Source organism: Myripristis murdjan, chromosome 4 (assembly GCF_902150065.1).
Source record: "Myripristis murdjan chromosome 4, fMyrMur1.1, whole genome shotgun sequence".
NCBI classification, from domain to species: domain Eukaryota; kingdom Metazoa; phylum Chordata; class Actinopteri; order Holocentriformes; family Holocentridae; genus Myripristis; species Myripristis murdjan.
The window spans coordinates 2,349,821-2,368,283 of record NC_043983.1 but is presented as its reverse complement, the minus strand read 5'-3'; the positions used below and the strand labels follow the sequence as shown (position 1 = coordinate 2,368,283).

Sequence of the window (18,463 nt, the reverse complement as noted above, 5' to 3'; positions counted from 1 at the left end):
AAATACACTGTCACTACACACACTACACTAAGTCCAGCACCTCAGTCAAAACATTCTTAAGTACAGGTAGGCACTCAGAACTAGGCTGGAGTTATTCTTTGGCTCTGGATACACATTTGCAGGTTGTTAATATTAAATATACTATCATGAAGTACATCATCTCTCCACCATATGTGAAATGCAACTGTATTTTGGTAGTTCATTTAGTGTGGCCAGTCCTGTACAGTGCAGCTGTACCAACCAACCAGGTCAAAGTCCTTGTGTGCTTGGTGAATGAAAGTGATTCTAAACAGTGAAGAATCTGACTGTATGCTGACGATCTTCTCCTCTTTGTCAGCTGATGGAGGAGCTGAGCATCAATGCCTCCTGGGAAAGAGACCTGGGCTCCCTGCAGCACCTGACTCAGGTTCTCCTGGACATCATGAAGGTCGACAACGCTGACGTCCTCACCTCCAGTGATGTCCTCTACCTGACCCAGATGATGGAACGGGGCCTGACTGCAGTGGCTAGCACTGGTACTGCTGGGGCCGATGTGGCGGAGGTCATGATGTCGATTGCCACCAACTACCTGAAGCTAGCCAGTTTGATGCTTGAGCCCCACATGGCCGCACACTGGATTGGTCTGACAGACGATGGGGTGAGGGGGTGATTGGTGTTTGTCTTTTTATGTCTGCATTTTTTTCTTTTTAGGACTCCTGAAACATCTGTTGTATCTGTCACACCCACACACAAGAAAATGGGCAACAGAGAATTTAGCAAAAATCACTTTTGCAAAGAGATAATTTACACATTTTGAAAAATGTCTTAGTATTTCACTTCCCGCCCTAGCTGTTCTGTAGGACAGTAGTGGTGCTATCTTCCTCTCATTGTTACTGAGCAGTGGACACTGACTGGATGCTCCAAATGCGAACTGTTAGCCTCCTGCCACTGAAGTGGACTTCCCTGGCTCACACTATTAAAAAAAAATCTACACAAATTGTTAATAAACAAAGTTTGAGTTTGATGAGGTGTAGCAGATTTTTTTTTTTTTTACCAATGTTACCAAGCTTCTATGCTTCCAGGACCCTATATTCCTACAATGTAATTTTTTTCATACACTATTTTAATTGTTTTTACCTGAACATGTATTATTAATTGTGTATTATTAGTAATAAAATAAAATAAAAGGAAAGCAGTGAGTATATAGTATGTTTTTAAAATTTATTGAGCAGTTTGTTGAAGAGTAGCTAACTGTGACCAACAGTGACATAATCTGTCACCAAAGGCTCAGTATCCTTGGTTTCACCATTATATATCAGGCTTCACAGAAATGTGGGTTTAGGGTTTACTTACAAAAAACCTGACTCCATTTGTCTTTTTCAAAGTAGCAGGTGGCAGTATCTGGCAGTCTGTGTTAGAATTCTTTTCAACACTTTATATGCTGTTGCACTTGGCTTTTAAAGTGAATGACATATTTAAATTTTTACTCTGCGTTTTTAAGCTCTGCCAGGTGGACAAAGCCCACCAAAAATGAGTTTGCTTAGTTGTGTCTCTTTGTATGAAGGCATAAGAAAATTAGAAAGCACCTGCAACATGCAAATTTTTTACACAAACTGAACACTTGAAGTTTAAATTAAAAAACAAACAAACAAACATTTAAAGGCTTTTTTGCTTTATTGGTTTGCACTTGTCAAAGAGTCATTTAAGCCTTAGATTAGCCAGTGAGACCTATCTGACATGTTGGCTGTATAAGATATATATACCACAGGTAAACTGCAGATTTCTGCAGTCGGCTGCAGCATTTCTATCTAAAAGTTGGATTTAAGAACACATATCAGTCTGTCTTGATGTAATTGGCTCTGTGTTTTTTGCACAGGTCAGCTTGGGGCCGTTCACCGTTGTGAGGAGTATTGACAGACTCACGGAGGCCCTAGCAGACGTGCTGTGTGCTGAAAGAAAAAGCTTCACTCTCGCTACCAAAAACATAGGTAAACAAAATGCCTCAGTACACATGAAATTATTAATCATCTCATGAGGGGACCGAGTCTGCATTGTTTTCAAGAAAGACATATTCAAGAAGGTTTGAAAAGAAATCATTGTTCAGAGCCACTAACTACAATCTAAATTTAATATAAAAAAAATATGAAATGTTCAATGTCATTTCAAACCATATAAAAGTACTTGAATGCTTATGTAAACTGGGTCTCTCTGTCATTTTAATTTTACATATTAATTTCTTCTTTTCCCTGTGAGATAATGTGATTTGGAGAAATCAAAATTACAGTTTCTGTACCCTGTCTTGATTTGTCATGCAGCTGTAATCTGTACTGATCACTGATTTGAGAGGATGAAAGGTTTTTGCACTTACTCAGCACTTCATGACATTTGTACTTTTGCAATACTCCTGATTTACTGTTTTTATTTATTTATTTATTTATTTAAACATTTACAGTATAATATTTTGCACACTATTTACAGCATAAATGAGCTATTATAAGCTTTGCACTTGTGGCTAGATGCTAACTGCATTTACTCTGTAATGCTCTGTACTCTGCACAATGACAATAGAGTTAAGTGTAATCTAAGCTAACTGTAATTGTTAATTTTTGGGTAACATGTTGTCTTTGTGGCCAGATGTGTACATGGAATGGCAGAGGCTGTCTGAGGCGAGCTGCAACCGAGTCTTCAAGCCGTCAGCGCTCAGCTCGCACACCAGCAGCAGCAGCCAGGATGAGCTGCTGATCCCTGACAGTGAGCTGCACAGGATACACAAGCTGGGTAGGAAACACACACATACACACACACACATACCTGAGAGCCTCTGTGTATGTGTGCGAAGGCATGCACTGCCACATTGCATACACAGTGCGCTACAACAGTGAGCAAGACACATGACCTGCAGCCATTAGAAGACTGGCTTGTTTTGGATTTTTTTTCATTTGTTTTTAGAAGAAATGCACTGATATGGAATTTCAGGGTCAATAATCATAACCAATAATTATCTAATTATTGTTTTTTTTTTCTTCAATTTTATTTTCCACAGAACAAAAACAGAAATACAATAGTACAATTCAGACAATCACATAAAAGTAAACAAGCAAAGACAAAAGAAAAGACTTGAGTTCTACATTTGTAACCCGCTCCTAAACCGAGTTACAAATCTAATTCAACACTATTGAAAAGCTTCTCTCAAACAATATCAAATCAACTCATTTTGCTGCTTTAAACATCATGATCTTCTTTCATCTCACTGCTCACATTCAAACATAATGTTATGATACAGTACTGACAAAAAGGAGACAATCATAGTCTACAAAGAAAAGAAGAATTTCCACATTCTTCTTCACAGTGACATTACATCTGTTTCAACAGGCGCCCATGTCTCAGCATATTCTGCATTATTATTCTTTAAACTAAATGCTGCCTTTTCCAGCTGAATCCCTTGCATAGCTTCAGTGATCCATTCTTTCTGAGCAGGTGAATGTGAAGAGATCCACTTATTCAGAATTCCCTTCTTTGTGGACACAATGACACAAATATGTTTTCACTCTTTGAATATATTTTACTGAAGCTATGCAAATCTCCCCCTATACATGATAATGATGTGAGTGGAATAACTACATTAGTAAGTGACATCACCTAAATCATAAATCATAAAATAATTTTAGCACTAATCAGTAATAATAACCAAACATTTCTTGTCCAGAATTCATGCTCTCTCTCTCTCTCTTTTTTTTTTTAACTTCACATAAGTGATGGAAATTAGTTTCCGTTAGTCAGATAGGTGTGTTCAGTTTCAGTTAGGCCTCATTTTCATGTCAGCCTCACTGTGCAACATTTTTGAGCAAGCTGTTTTAGTTTTAGTTTGACTTTGTAGCGACAGCCTTGTTGTTTTTGTCGTCAGGTGTGGCTGTGAATTAGGACAATGCTGGAAAAGAGCTCATGTGCAAAGCTGAAAACAAAACTGCTGCTCCTCTCCTCCATTCTGTCCAATCAGGTTATGAGGAGGTGATGTTCATTCATACCTACTACAGCCATCTGAATGACATCCAGGCTGCAGCAGCACAGGAGCCGTCACCAAAACACCAGCAAAGCAGGTTGGTGCCACTTTACCGCTTTCTCAGATTCTGTTCGAACTGAGACATTGTCAACTTGTTTAGAAACTCTTCATTCCAAAGCTGCTCTACATGTAGCTACTGAATTTACAAATGATTAATTAGCAGATAAGCAGGTTAAGAAGATTATTAGCATTCTTTGGTGTTGGTTGGATTTGGGCTTTGATTGATTGGTTTATCTCAAAGCTCCACCAATCAAGCTCGATACAAGGTGGTCATTTTGATTTAGGTTTGCATCAGCCTGGGCTCAGATTTTCAAGCTGTAACAGACACAGTCTGGCTCTCAATCTTAAAATCCTCCATTTTTATGAGTTTTATGGATGCTTTAAAGCGGCCCATTGCAAAACGCTGTCTTGCAGTTTGTTTTCCAAAAGCCATATTTCAAAAATGCAAAGGAGTCCATCCTCAAAATATGACTGTTTTATAGCTCGGAGTCTTAAAAGGTGTATTATTTTTCACAGTACATCATATATTTTTCATGTGCTTCAGAGCATGATCAAATTAAACATATTAGGGCCAGTTCATTGGAGTTGTTGAGTGTTTCCTCTGGTTTGGTTTGTTTGGTCAGATGAGAACAATGCCATTTAAACTAAAGAAGTACAGCTAGATGCCTGCAAATATGAGTCTCCTCCAACAGAAGTGCAGTGCAGTTTGTGAGGAGTGAGCTACTCCAAACCGACAGGAAATGACCTCAATACACAAGATTTTATAGGTATAAGGAGACAGATGTTGACATCTGATAGTCACCAGTTTCTTGTGCTTGCAAAGCCTAAGATGCTCATAACTGGTGTGAACACCAGAAAAGGTCTCTTAATGGCAAAGAGTGCAGAGTCCATCATGCTCAGCAGCAGAGTCACTTTTCCACTTGGCTTAGAGCCAAAGAAAGCAATCTGTGGGTGTGGCCGCACCTTACTTTCAAAATTTGGTAGGAGCAGAGATTTTTTTCCACATGGAGGATATGTAATTTTGGAATGAACTTATTCAATTATTTATGTCTTAACATTAATGTTGCATGACAGATGTAAATGGCGGTAACCGTTGTCTGCCTTTCCAGTGTTCTCCCAGGCCTGTTGGCCTCCGCCGTGATATCAGCCACTGTCCGAGACGCCGCCAAGGCCCGGACCGTCCCTGTGGCCGTCCAGTACACCCTATCCTCCTCAAACGTGGTACAGTCACTTTTACTCTCCCTGCCTGTTACACTTTGTGTATGTATGGGTGGAATCCTGCTAAACCTTTTTGTTAAAAAAAGAAATTACATAGTTTTGGTATTGATATCTATTTTGCAGCTTCAAAAAGCATCGAAAAGCTTTAAAGCAAAATTTAACTTTGGTAGAGTGCTGGGGTTTTAGTGTTACTTGGGTTTCATATGGTGGTGAATTCTTCTCTGGGCTGCTAATGCATGATACTGTATTTGTGTCTTTGCATTCACTTCCATAACATGGAAAAACAGCTCCCCAAATAACACTTAATCTTCAATAAAGAGCATAAAAAACATGCAGAACAAGTCCCAGTGCCCATTTTCTGTCTGAGTAATTACAATTATTTGTGAAATCGCTCAGTTGAAATCAGTTTGTTTCTTCCTGGTGCAAAGCTACTGTGGAATTTTCCTGCAGATGCTACTTGCCTGATCTGCTTTCCAATTCAAAAAGACAGATAACAAGAAAATGTTTACTTACCTAACAAAATGAGTACTTGGATTTGTTGTTCCACATATTATCATAATCTGCTTTCTTTGCGTTTGTGTATACACTAAAAGTGTTATTTTGGGAGCTGTTTTGTGTTGTTATGAAAGAGAATGGAGAGATAAAAACACAGTATTGTGGATTAGCAGCTCAGGAGAGCACAGAGCAGCTAATGAGGAGGTTTCACCAGCCTGTGGACTCAGATCACACCCAGGGAGCTAGACAACCCAACACTATGCTAAAGGTCAGTGTTGCTTTAAAGTTCATTGAAAGTGCAGAAGGGCAGGAAGATGAGGAACTGCCTAAATTCAGGAAACAAGTATAACTGGAGAAGGTAGAAGCTATGTACAATCGGAGAGTTTTATTTTAAAATGCTTTAAATCAGTGTTTGAAGAAACCTGACGTTTCTAATGCACTTTTTCTAATTATAGTGGATGCAATCTGTAAAGTGTTACTATGTTGGAAACCAAGTATTTAAAAAGTGATCTATTAAAAAACATGGCTGTTTTTAATTTATTGTTTCATTTTATAGCACTAGGTTTTTAAGTGGAGGAAATCTCATTTTGGAACAAAACACTCACGCTCACTGAGAACATTTCATCACATAATGAGATGAGTTCTCCCTCAGCAAAGACAGACCGCAGGAAAAAAGTGTCATTGCAGTGTAACATTTGAAGAAATGTGATGAACACTGAAAAAAACGACACCCACAGTCCTACTGTGTTGAGCCTAATTCTCGACATCATTTCCGCCTCTCCTCCTCACACATGCCACAGTTCAGTCTTGTGCTCCATGCCTGGCCTGCTACATAATGCATGGGAGGGGTCCAACCCAAGCAATGTGCTGTGTGATTTGGGAGACACAGAGGATTTCCTCCACTGTACAAAATGTCCATCTTCATAAGCCATTTAGTCTGGTGTTGAGTATGTAAATCATGTTTTTTCTGAAAACAAGTGGAAAAAAAAAAATCTGAGGCAAGAGATGAGTTCACTTCTTTCCAAATGAACTCTGTCCAAGAACTCTCTTGCTTGGAGAAGCACTGGGAAGCAAACGCTGGACTGGAGGGCTGCCCGTCTCCGACTCACTGAGGACAACGAGGGGAACGCTCTGCGCCCTCTCAGCAACAACTCACTTCATTTTGGTGCTTAGGTTGGGTCGCTCCCAGGTGACAGCAGGGTAGTGCTGAAACAATGTATGAATGATCACTTAAAGGGCTAGTCCAATCATTTTGAAAAATCTGATATTTCACACCCCCGCCCCTAACTTGTTCTGTAGGACAGTAGTGGTTCTATCTTCCTCTCATTGTTACTGAGTGCTGGATACTGGCTGGATGCTCCAAATGCTAACTGTTAGCCTTTTGCCATTGAGCTGGACTTCCTCCCAGCTAACATTTTAAAAAATATTTAAAATTATCACAGATAACAGAAATATATGTTTACCCGTAGGACACATCTGCAGTTTCTGAATCAGGGAGGTTTTAGCTCTCTTCTCTCTTGTACCTCTGGGCAGGTAAGAGGAGAGTTTTTGCAGGTATGTCCTGGTCCGCTCAGTCAAAAGGGGGTGTGGCAGTGGGCGGGGCAAACCACACAAAGTCACAAAACTTCCCAACAGATTAGCATGTTTCAGTTTCTCCTAATGGGGTCTTGTAGGGTGTCCCCTGACTCGGCGTGTTGCTGCCCACAAGTCAGTTGACACACGGCCACACCCACTTCTCTTTGTGCTCTTTATTGCAGATTTTGGACTAAAGCTGTTTACTCCACTGAGTTACATTCATTCATTTGTTCATTATGTGAATCAAAACCTTTCTACATGAGCTAAATGGGGGATTGGGGTGGGGGGTGTTAAAGTTATGGGTGGCCATATTGCTGGGGGACAGCGTGTTTGATCGTTGTCCTTGATTTGTCACCTCTGGTGGGTTGACATGATTTCCTGCCAGCTTTGGCTCGTTGTGATTTAGAGTGATAATGCAGTTTTATTCTTACATGAAGATCTTTTCTAGTGCAGCTCGGAAACAAAGAACTTTGTGACTCAATGTGAGATTAAATCACCTGGATGCTTTTGCAGTGACGCTGTCATCCAGGAACCCCCAGAGTCTCAATACATTTCAATTCTGGCTACAAAACTTTAATTCCCGCCAATGGCAGCCGTTTTGGAAACAGCAGTCAGCAGATGAATAACGGGAAAGAAAACACACAAACTCTCCAAAGACTGCAGGTCATTAACTCGCCTTTTATTGTATTTTACATTTTGAGATTTGGCAGGTGGGTTTTTCTCTCTAAGTAAGCAACACCTGGCTGTGATCCATGCTGCTTTTGGTTGGTTGGACTCCAGGGTAATACAGTGAAGGAGAAAAAGACAGAGAGAGAGAGAGAGAGAGAGAGAGAGAGAGAGAGAGAGAGGAATGGAGTGAAAACATGTGTTTCTGTTTCTAGGTGGAGTATTCACAGCAAGTCACGCCTGTTTGTGCCTTTTGGAATTTCAGCCTGATGTAAGTTTGACTAACAGCACAGTGGAGTCCACAGGCCTGATAACTCAGTGTGTCACTGCACTGGAGAAAAAAAAAGAAAAGAAAAGAAAAATCATGAGTTCATCTCCAAAAACCTGTTCTGTCTCTTGGTTTGTTCTGTCATTTGTTTCTGAGAGCAGATTCGCTCTTTGGAATACAGATATACCAGGAATCAAACAATTCAGTATAATCTGAGGACCTTAAGTGGAAAATGAGATATATGCCATGAAATGATATGATTAAAATAACTGACAGTGCTTTTGAACTGTTCTCAGTTGTAACGTGGAACTGAACAAACTGCTGTGTTTTCTTGCCTTTATTATTAGTAATATTGTTATTTTTCTGTCTTTATCTTTTACTTTTAATCTTTATTAACTTTCCTGACATTTTAACTTAACCCCTTTTTTTGTACTTTTCAGGTACTTTTTTGATAGTAGTCTGATAACATTGATAACATTACGTTGTAAAGTTATTTATTTTGTTTTGTTTGTTTGTTTGTTTGTTTGTTTTTTGCTAATTTTCTGGTAACTTTTCTTTTTTCTTTTTTTTCTTTTCATTTTAAATAAAATTGCCTTTTTTCCCCTGTGTTTGAAAGACATCGAGTGAATTTGCTCAGGTATCAAAGGATTAAATAAACTCTGCTTTAGCTGATGTCAGAAAAGCAATAAAATATTAATTAATGATAACTGATAAATCAAATGACATTTTCTTGTTATTCTTCATATATATTCAGTTTCAGAGGGTCTTTTTAAAAGCAGATTGCTGGCCTGTGTGTGTGTGTGTGTGTGTGTGTGTGTATGGCTGTGTAGGCATGCCAATAGCTGGGCCAACGACGGCTGCAAGGTGACGTTTGAAGGGTCTGATGTCACTTCCTGTCTGTGTAACCACACCACCAACTTTGCAGTGCTGATGAACTACCTGGAGTCCAAGGTAAGCCCGGGCACGTTTTCAACAATATTTTTTGTAAATGTATTTATTGATGCATTAATTTTTTCCCCCTACTTTTCCAGTAGCATGTCCATGTTTTAATGACAATATGTAGTAAAATAATTATCAGTATAATCTTAGCTATACAGCCAATACAGCCATACTCCTTAGTTCATATGGAGTTCAAAACCAAAGGGCAGTGAGTGCATGAACGGGGGAACTGAGAAACTGAGAAAGTTCATCTCCCTTGTGAGCAAAACTTTTTTTTGGCACAGAAATGGATTATATATAATTTACAGTGTAATATCCATTGACTTGAAATGCTAAAGGTGGTCATGTTTTTTGTGGTTCAAAGGTCATCTTTGACCTGTGAGACCCAGAGGGGAGTGGTGCTTTGGCTTTGCATTGCACTGTAATAACCAGCAGGTGTCACTCTTGAGCATGGGTGTGCTGCTGAAAAATGCATCAGCGGGACTGGACCTGAGGGAAATCTCTGTGTGCAAAGTCCAAGGAAAAAAAGCAACATTGGATTTGCATTAAAATTTCAGACATTTATCTGAAACTCCAGAGTAACAAAATTCTGAAATGTTTTATTGAAATAATTAATATAGTATTCCAGTAATGTGCTATTTGAAACATACCCTGTGAATGCATCCCAACAATCTGGAACATGCTGGGTAAAAAAGCAGCATTGGATTTACATTAAATCTCAAGCATTTATCAGACACTCAGTTGCAGAGGACTTCAAAGAGCAGGCAGACGCTGAGACTCAGGAGGATTGAACCTGTGAATTTTCAGCTCCCGGCCGCGTGGCCGCCCTGCCACCACTCCACTTCAGGGTGAGGTGATCCTGAGCAAAGTGTCTCTCTGTGTCTCTCCTCCTGCCACAGTGGAGTCGTGAGGAAGAGCTCATTTTGACCAAGCTGACGTTCATCGGCTCAGGCGCCTCTCTGTGTGCGTTGGTCATCACCTTGATGCTGTTCACCGTGCTGGAGTGAGTATCTGGCCAGCCATGGAGCCAACATGGCTGCCTCGTTTCCAACAACTTTGACCTGAATCCCTTCATCACATAGCTGCACACATTTCTCTTTGTAAACTTGTCATATTTCTCCAGAAATCTCTCTCTCTAGTATCGCTTAACCTTTTGACACCAGAGCAAATTCACTTAATTTCGTTCAGTGTTACTATTTCAAAATCAGAATCAAAATTAGAGCTAAAAAAAAAAAAAAAAAAAAAAAAAAAAAAAATGAATACATTATATATACACAGGGGTACTGCACTGCTGAATTGTTGTCAAGTCGTACAGGAATAAATGATTGCATAGTTAACTGGTTAATCAGCATGTCTTATTTTAAATTTAAAAAAATACATGAAAATTACAGATGAATTACCAATTACAAAAAAAATTAAAAATAAATAAATAAATAAATGATGAATATATAAATTAAAAATATGACCAGAAAAGTAGGAAACATTTAGTAAAAAACACACTGTTGTCTTTCTTTCTTGATATTTCATTTCATTTCAAGTGCCAGTGGAGTAGCCACTTCCCACCGTCTCCAGTTTGTTTGGGTCCAGTGTGGACAATGTCTCACATGATCCACCGTGCAGCACTTACACCTCCACATACCATCTATTCAATTCACTGTATCATATACAAAGAAACAGCAGGCAAACCAGCTGTGACAGTTACCATTTTATTGAAATAATTACTGTAATATTCCTATAATATGCTAGTTGAACATACCCTGTGATTGCATCCCAACAATCTGGGATGCAATCTACTGCAATTTACTTTTAAATGTATAATTGGGATCATTATCAATATAGTTTCCCGTTGTTGTTGTTGTTGTTGTTTTTTTTTTTTTGTAATTTTCCTTATTTTTACTAATATTTGGCAAAATATCATCTAATTGCTTTTATGCTGCTGTTTTTCAGCTTTTATTTTTGCAAATTTTCTGATGAGTTTCTTTCCTTTTTTCTTTTTTTTTTTTCTTTTTTTTTTTTTTAGTTTTTAGCGTTTTTTTTTTTTTTGCTGACATTTTTGGATAATTTCTTGCTAATGTGCTCATCCCCTTTTTCAGTGGGTGCACGGCTGCCTGTGAGCAAGACAGCAGCACACTGCCAGATGTAGTGATGGCGACTGACGTGATGGAGAGTAGAGAGAGAGAGAGAGTGAGAGAGAGAGAGAGAGAGAGAGAGAGAGAGAGAGCTCGTGTCGCTGGTGCTCTGTTCCTAAGGCGGCTCTGACTATTGACTGCTGCTAATCCAGTAATTAGTGTTGTCTGTGTGTGAGTCCACTCTGAAGGTTTATGGTGGCATTCTGCAGCCGTTAATTAACATTAGGGTCACCGAGGGATTCCAATCAGCTGGAGAGAAGCCGCCCTGACGATTTACAACTGACCCGAATCAGAGAGTGCATCCATGCATTTTACATGCATGCAAGTGGATGACGTGCACGCCGGTGTGTGTATTTCAGCACAGACACACACACAAGCAGGCAGCAGCTTATATATCACACCATGGCAGCGGCAAGCCCTGATGCAGATATGAAATGAGTTTAAATAGGCTGAAGCCATCAGGAGGTAATGAGCGGGGCTCTTCAGTTGATTTGCCATGCCAGCCTCCTGCTCTGCCTCCAGGTTCACACTGTGTCTGGTAGTGTTTCCACAGAGGGAGTCATGCTCCAGACTCCCCGCCTCTTGGACCACATGGACCCTGCCAGCCTGACTCCTGCTGCCAGTTTACGAGTTGTTTTACACAGTGATAAAGTGGCAAACCCAGTGATAAAATATGCTGATGAAAAGAAACAGAAATAACCAGTGTAAACAACTAATTTGCACAGCAGGCATAAAAATCACAGGCTGATAGAAACTTCTCACCACACCAAAATCTGTGTGGCAAGCAAAGCCAGAACAGAGACAACATGGTGAGAGAGGTGGAGCGAGAAGTCGGCTCAGTTAAGGGAAAAAAACACTCAAATAGGCTGCATGCAAAGAAATGACCGAGAAGGTCAGTGTGTGTGTGTGTGTGTGTGTGTGTGTGTGTGTGCTCTTAACTTTTTGAAACCCTTTTATTTATTTATTTATTTATTTAAACATTTTTTGGTCATTTTGTTGTAATCTCAATGCTATTTTCTTACTTTTTTCTTTCTTTTTGAACTTTTATGGTAATTATTTGGTAATCTTACTTTTTTTTTAAAAAAAAAAAACAATTTTTCTTCCAGTAGTTTTGTGGTAATTTCAGGTTAATTATCTTGTAACTTTTTAAAAATGTCTTTCTTTCTTTCTTTCTTTCTTTCTTTCTTACTGTGTCCATTCATTCATTCATTTGGACAGTTTTCAGGGTAATTTATTGTATTGTAAGATTAATATATTTTACCATAAAAATGCCAGTGTTTCAGGCATTTACTGGACTTGCCTCTCAGAGCGTATTACAGGCAGCTCATTATTAGAAATGTGGGTATTATTTAAGTGGAGGACCTGATCAGTAAATGTGTGATCCAACTGCTGAAATGACCTACTATCCTGAATTTAATTCCTTTTCCCACAGTCATTGTTTTTGTCACCACATGTCAAAAGACCTGAACACACGGCATCTTTTCTCTGCACAGCATCCCCAAATCTGACAGGACGTCCATCCATAAGAACCTGTTCATCGCTCTGATCTGTGCTCAGGTGGTGCTGCTGTGCAGCGGCTCAGCCATCCACAACAAGGTACTGGCAGACAAATAACAACTCTTCATTTACCCATATATATTATCTAAAGATGCAGGATTTTCTTCAGTTTTGGCAATTTTGGATGATCAGCTGTTTCAAAACATATAACTGTGACATTTAAATGAGAGAAAACTGTGAGGAAATAATATACACTGATTCGGCGAAATAACCGGAAGTAGAGCGGCCGCCATTACTGCGGTGTGCGGTGTGCGGTGTGTCCTTTCAGTATTATTCTGTGGTCGTCCAAAAAGCAGTGTAGTATTTGGCCGACCCATCCAGAGCTCAGGTAATTCTGACCCTCAATCAGTGACCTGTAGTTCTTGTTTTGCTGGTCATCGCTGGCCAGCCGATGAATAAAATACTCCTGAATATCTAAAAATGGAACAGAAACGTGTTTTTTTTTCTTAATCATGTCATAGCCTGGCCATATTGATTAAACGCCACTGTTATGTACAGAAATTGCTTCTCGCCGAGATCCACCTGTTTATGCAAATGAATGTGAATTTCACACATGCAACTGTGTGTGGCTGAAAAGACGGGATATAAATCTTGGCAGATCTTAGCTGTGCCGTATATCGCATCCATCTCTGACGTTTGCTGGTGAGTCTAAAAATATCTTTAAGCAAGTTTTAACTTAGTTCAAGCGGCGCCGTCCGCACATTTTATTCTATCAACTTTGACTTGGTTGAGCTCATGTTACCCATTCAGTTCTCAGTTGTCGTGTGTAGATCTTGGCAGGCATGCATTTCTCGGCATAACACTGTTAGCCCACGAAACTAATGTTTAATCCCTACATTATTTTTTAATCACGAAGGCTTGTACACAATGATTTAATGCCTGTTAGCTTGCGAAGATCAGTATAAACGTAGCCTAGCCAGTGTTTACAGTCACACATTTCCTTCTACTTCAGTATTTCACACTGAAATACTTCATAGTTTTCATCTTATTAATTGCCAAATTAATATCGGTATTAATTTAAGATACCTTCATCAGTAACCGGAGGCCACTGTCTGACATCGTCAACCCAGGTGACTTTACTCATGCTGTCAGTGATGCTCTCGGTCATTATTTATTGGCATATCGGTCTTTATTGATAGCATGACAGTTTTATGACATCGCACACCGCAGCAATGGCGCCGCCACAAGATGGCGGCGTACACAAACCGCTCACCCGAATCGGTGTATAGGGAAGTTATTTTCCAGGGTTCCTCTTTCTCGTAGAGTCTAGCAAGCTGTTTTGAAGGCATTCATTCATGTATTATTAATGAGCCCCTGGCTGCTGATTGGCTGGTAGTGTTGGCGGCCCCACCCTCCTCCCTGTTATTGACAATGGCTGCTGCTGCATGGGCAGGCTGATGCATGATGATTGGTAGATATTTGAGTTGTCACAAAACAGCTGAGGCCAATTAATTTCCCACAGAGAAGCTTGTTAATTAGTGAGAGCTGCTACCAAGGAGGATGTAGATTTAGTGCAAGAGGTCACACTCGGGTCAAAAGAAATGAGAGGCAACGTCCTCACAAGTAGAGCTCATGTACCAAGCTAATGTTAGCTGTTGACACTGTGGGCAGAACTCTTGGACCTTTGTATAAATTCAATAAGCTCATATGTGGCGCTTTGATATTATGACTAATTATGTTTCAGCACTAAGGCGTCCTTATTGTTTGCAGAAATGCTGACAGAGGAAGCCCACGAGGTGACCCTCTCACTTTTCTCTGGTCTGTGACCTTAAATAGCAAGGACCACCATTAACATAATTTCAATAACATCCGAGACCGCAACACCCATACAAAAAAACCTTAAATGTTTTGCTATTAGATGGCAGATTCAAGGCAAACATTTCCCGGAAGCAGAAGTAATACCATTAGAGTAAAATCTCAATGGACTGCCACCCAGTGCCAAAAAAAAAAAAAGAAAAAACAACAACAGAAAAACAAAACACAAGGCAGAAGACAGGAGGTAAGCACTTTTATGAGCGCTAGCACTCCTACATTAACTGGAGAGAAACAGTCCACGTTAGCTTTGTTAAAGAGTTAGCCTCACTGGCGTTCTGCAGGCACGCTAGCCACAGGTTGTAATTGCTAGCCTAACTTGCTGAAAAAAAAAAAAAAAAGAATGCCATGGTCATGGGGGAATAAAAAAAAAAGCCATTTGAATTTTTTGGAAACATTTTAGGTTTATTTGCTTTACTGACCTTCCAAGGTCAGTAAAGCTACCTTCCAAGGTCAACCATCATAAGCTAGGACTGCTACCCTATAGCTAGTTATTAAGCTACATTAGCTAGCTTGCTGAAAAACATGAATTCCATTGTCATGAGTGAGTAAAAATTTGTCACTGTTATTTGAGTTTTTTGTAAATATTTTCACCACTGTTCCTGTTTGCCAGTTCTCTAGCTAACCGAGTTACTGTGGCTCTGTAGGATTAATTCAGTGAGTGTAGCAAATTTTCAACCAGTGAGAATATTTAGCCTAAAAGAAATATTTGCTAAAGGTTTGATTTGCTGTTTAGGGATTAATGGTGATGCAGAAACAGAGATTGGGGTGAATTTTCTACTACATATATTTCATTAGCCCACCAGATAGATAGATAGATAGATACTTTATTCATCCCGAAGGAAATTCACCGTTTTCAGCAGTATCCACAGAGTACAAGATTAAGTAAATCAAAAATAAAGAATAAAAGATGACCATCGAGATCTAAAGATCTAAGTACCCAATGTGCAAAAAACAATGTGCAAAAAACCAATAAAACCAGTAAAACCAGTGTGCATCGATGTATACAATGTGCATAGATGAGGGCAATGTGCAAATTTACAGTATAAACAGATGATAAATAAATAAATAGCACCCAGATGATAAATAGATGATAACCCTATGAGAAACACTGTTTGTTGTCCACTGAATTAAACACAGTAAAATAAGTCAAGATTGTAGATATGGCTTAATAAACATTTATATGCTGCCACTGACAATTTGCTAGCTTTTGCTATATACTGAGAGGTACAATGGCTAAACAACTTACTGTTATTTCTATCTGCTTCTTGTGTTTTCCAGTGTAAACCCATGTCACTGTGTTGCTAATAGGGTTCTTAATGGTACTATGAATTGGAAACTGCACTGGGGCCACCAGTAAAACAAATGCTGTGACATGCTTGAATGTGACATAAGTGACCACTAATGTGGCATCCATCAAGCCCGACACATGGCTCAGGCTCTCAGTGGTCACTCTGTGGCCTGGAGTTGGTTTGACCTCTGCTCCTGTGACCTCGGGTCATGTCAGGGAGGGCTCCAACCCGCTGGCAGATGGCCGCTTGGTGGAAATACATCAAATGGTTTCCTATATATACTGTATATGTCTGGTGACCATCAGGGGGCTGATTCTTTCAATTTTCCACCGGGTTGTTTAGGGATTTAACTGATGCTGCTATTCAAAGCAGAATGAGCTGACTAAAGTACACTAAATTCTATCTATCTATCTATCTATCTGTCTATCTAATAGATAGATAGATAGAATTTATTTTAAAAAGGGCTTTTAATAGAGCTGCAATGTTATTCCCCAGATATGGACCTTTTCACTGGTAACCTGTTTGAACCACAGCACTGGATTTCTTTCAAAAACATGAAAAAAGGCCATGGGCAAAATAGCAAGAGAGAAAAAAAATGTTTAAAAAAATAAACAAACAAAAGAATTAGACACCACAAATGAGGAAAAGGCAAAGTCAAGGTTAAGTCCTTACTGCAGCAGCCTGGGTTTGAATCTAGCCCACACTCTCTCCTTACTGTCACTATCAAACAAAGCAGAAATCCAAAATAAAAAGGAAGGAAGAAAACTATGTGTACAATAATTGAAAGTATATATTTAAAATGACCATAAAATTTGTTTAAAACAAAACAAAACAAAACAAAAAAAACAAACAGTGATTTGTAATGATTCTCTTTGTCCTTAAAAAAGACCTCATGTCTGAGGTTTGTCAGCCTGATGGCTAATGGGAAGTCATGTGAGTCACTCAGAATAAGAGTCTCACCAAAATACATGAAATTTACAGAGTAATGTGAAGTGTCTGTCTGTGTGTGTGCTCCCAGGTGGCGTGCACGCTGGTGGCAGCGCTGCTCCACCTCTTCTTCATGGCGGCGTTCAGCTGGATGCTGGTGGAGGGTCTGCTGCTCTGGAGCAAAGTGGTCGCCGTCAACCTCAGCGAGGACCGACACATGAAATACTACTATCTCATCGGCTGGGGTACTGTAGCCTGACAGAAGCCAAATCACACAAGTGCAATAGATGTTTCAATAGATCCTGTGGTAGATTCAATCGGAGTTGGGTCAGGTAACATTGACTCTAACAGGAATGAAGCAGAGGGTAAACCCACCTGAATTCAGTTTGCCCACCTATTGACATAAATATTGTGTTGATAGTATGAGGGGTGACTGATAACTTAGAAAGAGACGATTTACACAGTTTTCTCTGAATTTGCGTGCAGTTCAACTTACTGAGTGACTAAGTTTGAGGTTATCCATGTGGACATGTTGGTCACACTAAAGGAAGAGGCCCCTTCGTACAGCTTGGTAAAGAAAGTAGGTGTCAGAGTTCAAACGTGGCAGGGAGAGCCTGGAAGACGACATCAGTCCTGGAAGGCCAGTCACTGCTGCCACATAGAGGACCATTGGCAAGATTCATGACATCATCATGGCACATCAATGAGTAACTGAGAGTGACATTGCTACTGAGCTGGGTATTTCCCAGGAACATGTCCATGCAGTCATCCACAATGATCTCCAAAAGTCCAAGGTGTCAGCTTGTTGGGTTCCTAAGCTTCATGGGCCTGATCAGAATCAGACTCAGCACAGCATGTCAAGGGACACTGTTGCCATTTGAGTTTTCTGTGGTGATTCATGACCATAGATGAGGCCTGGGTCCATCACTTACAACCAGAGCCAAAAGAACAATGGAACACCCAGGTTCTCTACTTCCCAGGAAGCAAGATGATGATATGTGCAGGCCAGATGTTAAAAGGCATCTTAAAAAGTAGAAATGACCATGGCAGTAAGTGTCTTACTGTACGAGGGAACTATGTTGACAAATGAATATGTTTGATCTTCCAGTACTGACTCCTAACAAAGTCCACAGATGTATCAGTTGCCCCTCGTATACTTGAGGTACAAGGATTCATCCAGTACACTGATACATTAATTAAAGATTCTGCTTGTGCAGCTGCATTGATCACTCTGACTTCAGCTTGAATCAATACAAAATGTTTTGGATCAAATCACAGACGACTCTTAAGAAGACCTAATGTTTTGATCTGTCATATTGATGTTTTTTTTTTTTTTTTTTTTTTTTTTATAGAATACTTCTTGTTTAGTTATTGTATTTTCTCTTCTCCCTCATCCTCTGTCTCCTTCCTTCCTCTTCCTCTCCTTCCGTCTTCCTCTGTCCCTCCAGGTCTGCCGGTGCTGATCGTCACCATCACGTTGGCGTCTGCCTCCGGAAAATACTCAGCTGATGGCCACTGTTGGCTCAGTGTCCAGAACGGAGTCATC

The 18,463-nt window shown here is 39.8% G+C and overlaps 1 protein-coding gene across 1 annotated transcript in view; it reads left to right on the top strand.

Moving 5' to 3' along the window:
- LOC115357880 (adhesion G-protein coupled receptor D2) overlaps window positions 1–18,463 on the top strand; it is a 96,364-nt gene that overhangs the window by 13,924 nt on the left and 63,977 nt on the right. Inside the window, exons 9-20 of the mRNA XM_030049638.1 lie at window positions 338–637; window positions 1,856–1,967; window positions 2,614–2,757; window positions 3,977–4,076; window positions 5,149–5,257; window positions 8,209–8,264; window positions 9,022–9,024; window positions 9,092–9,212; window positions 10,100–10,203; window positions 12,823–12,925; window positions 17,009–17,162; window positions 18,366–18,463. The exon at window positions 18,366–18,463 is cut by the window's right edge and continues 36 nt beyond it. Of these exons, the coding sequence (XP_029905498.1) occupies window positions 338–637; window positions 1,856–1,967; window positions 2,614–2,757; window positions 3,977–4,076; window positions 5,149–5,257; window positions 8,209–8,264; window positions 9,022–9,024; window positions 9,092–9,212; window positions 10,100–10,203; window positions 12,823–12,925; window positions 17,009–17,162; window positions 18,366–18,463 (1,404 nt within the window). The remainder of the gene's footprint in view (window positions 1–337; window positions 638–1,855; window positions 1,968–2,613; window positions 2,758–3,976; window positions 4,077–5,148; window positions 5,258–8,208; window positions 8,265–9,021; window positions 9,025–9,091; window positions 9,213–10,099; window positions 10,204–12,822; window positions 12,926–17,008; window positions 17,163–18,365) is intronic.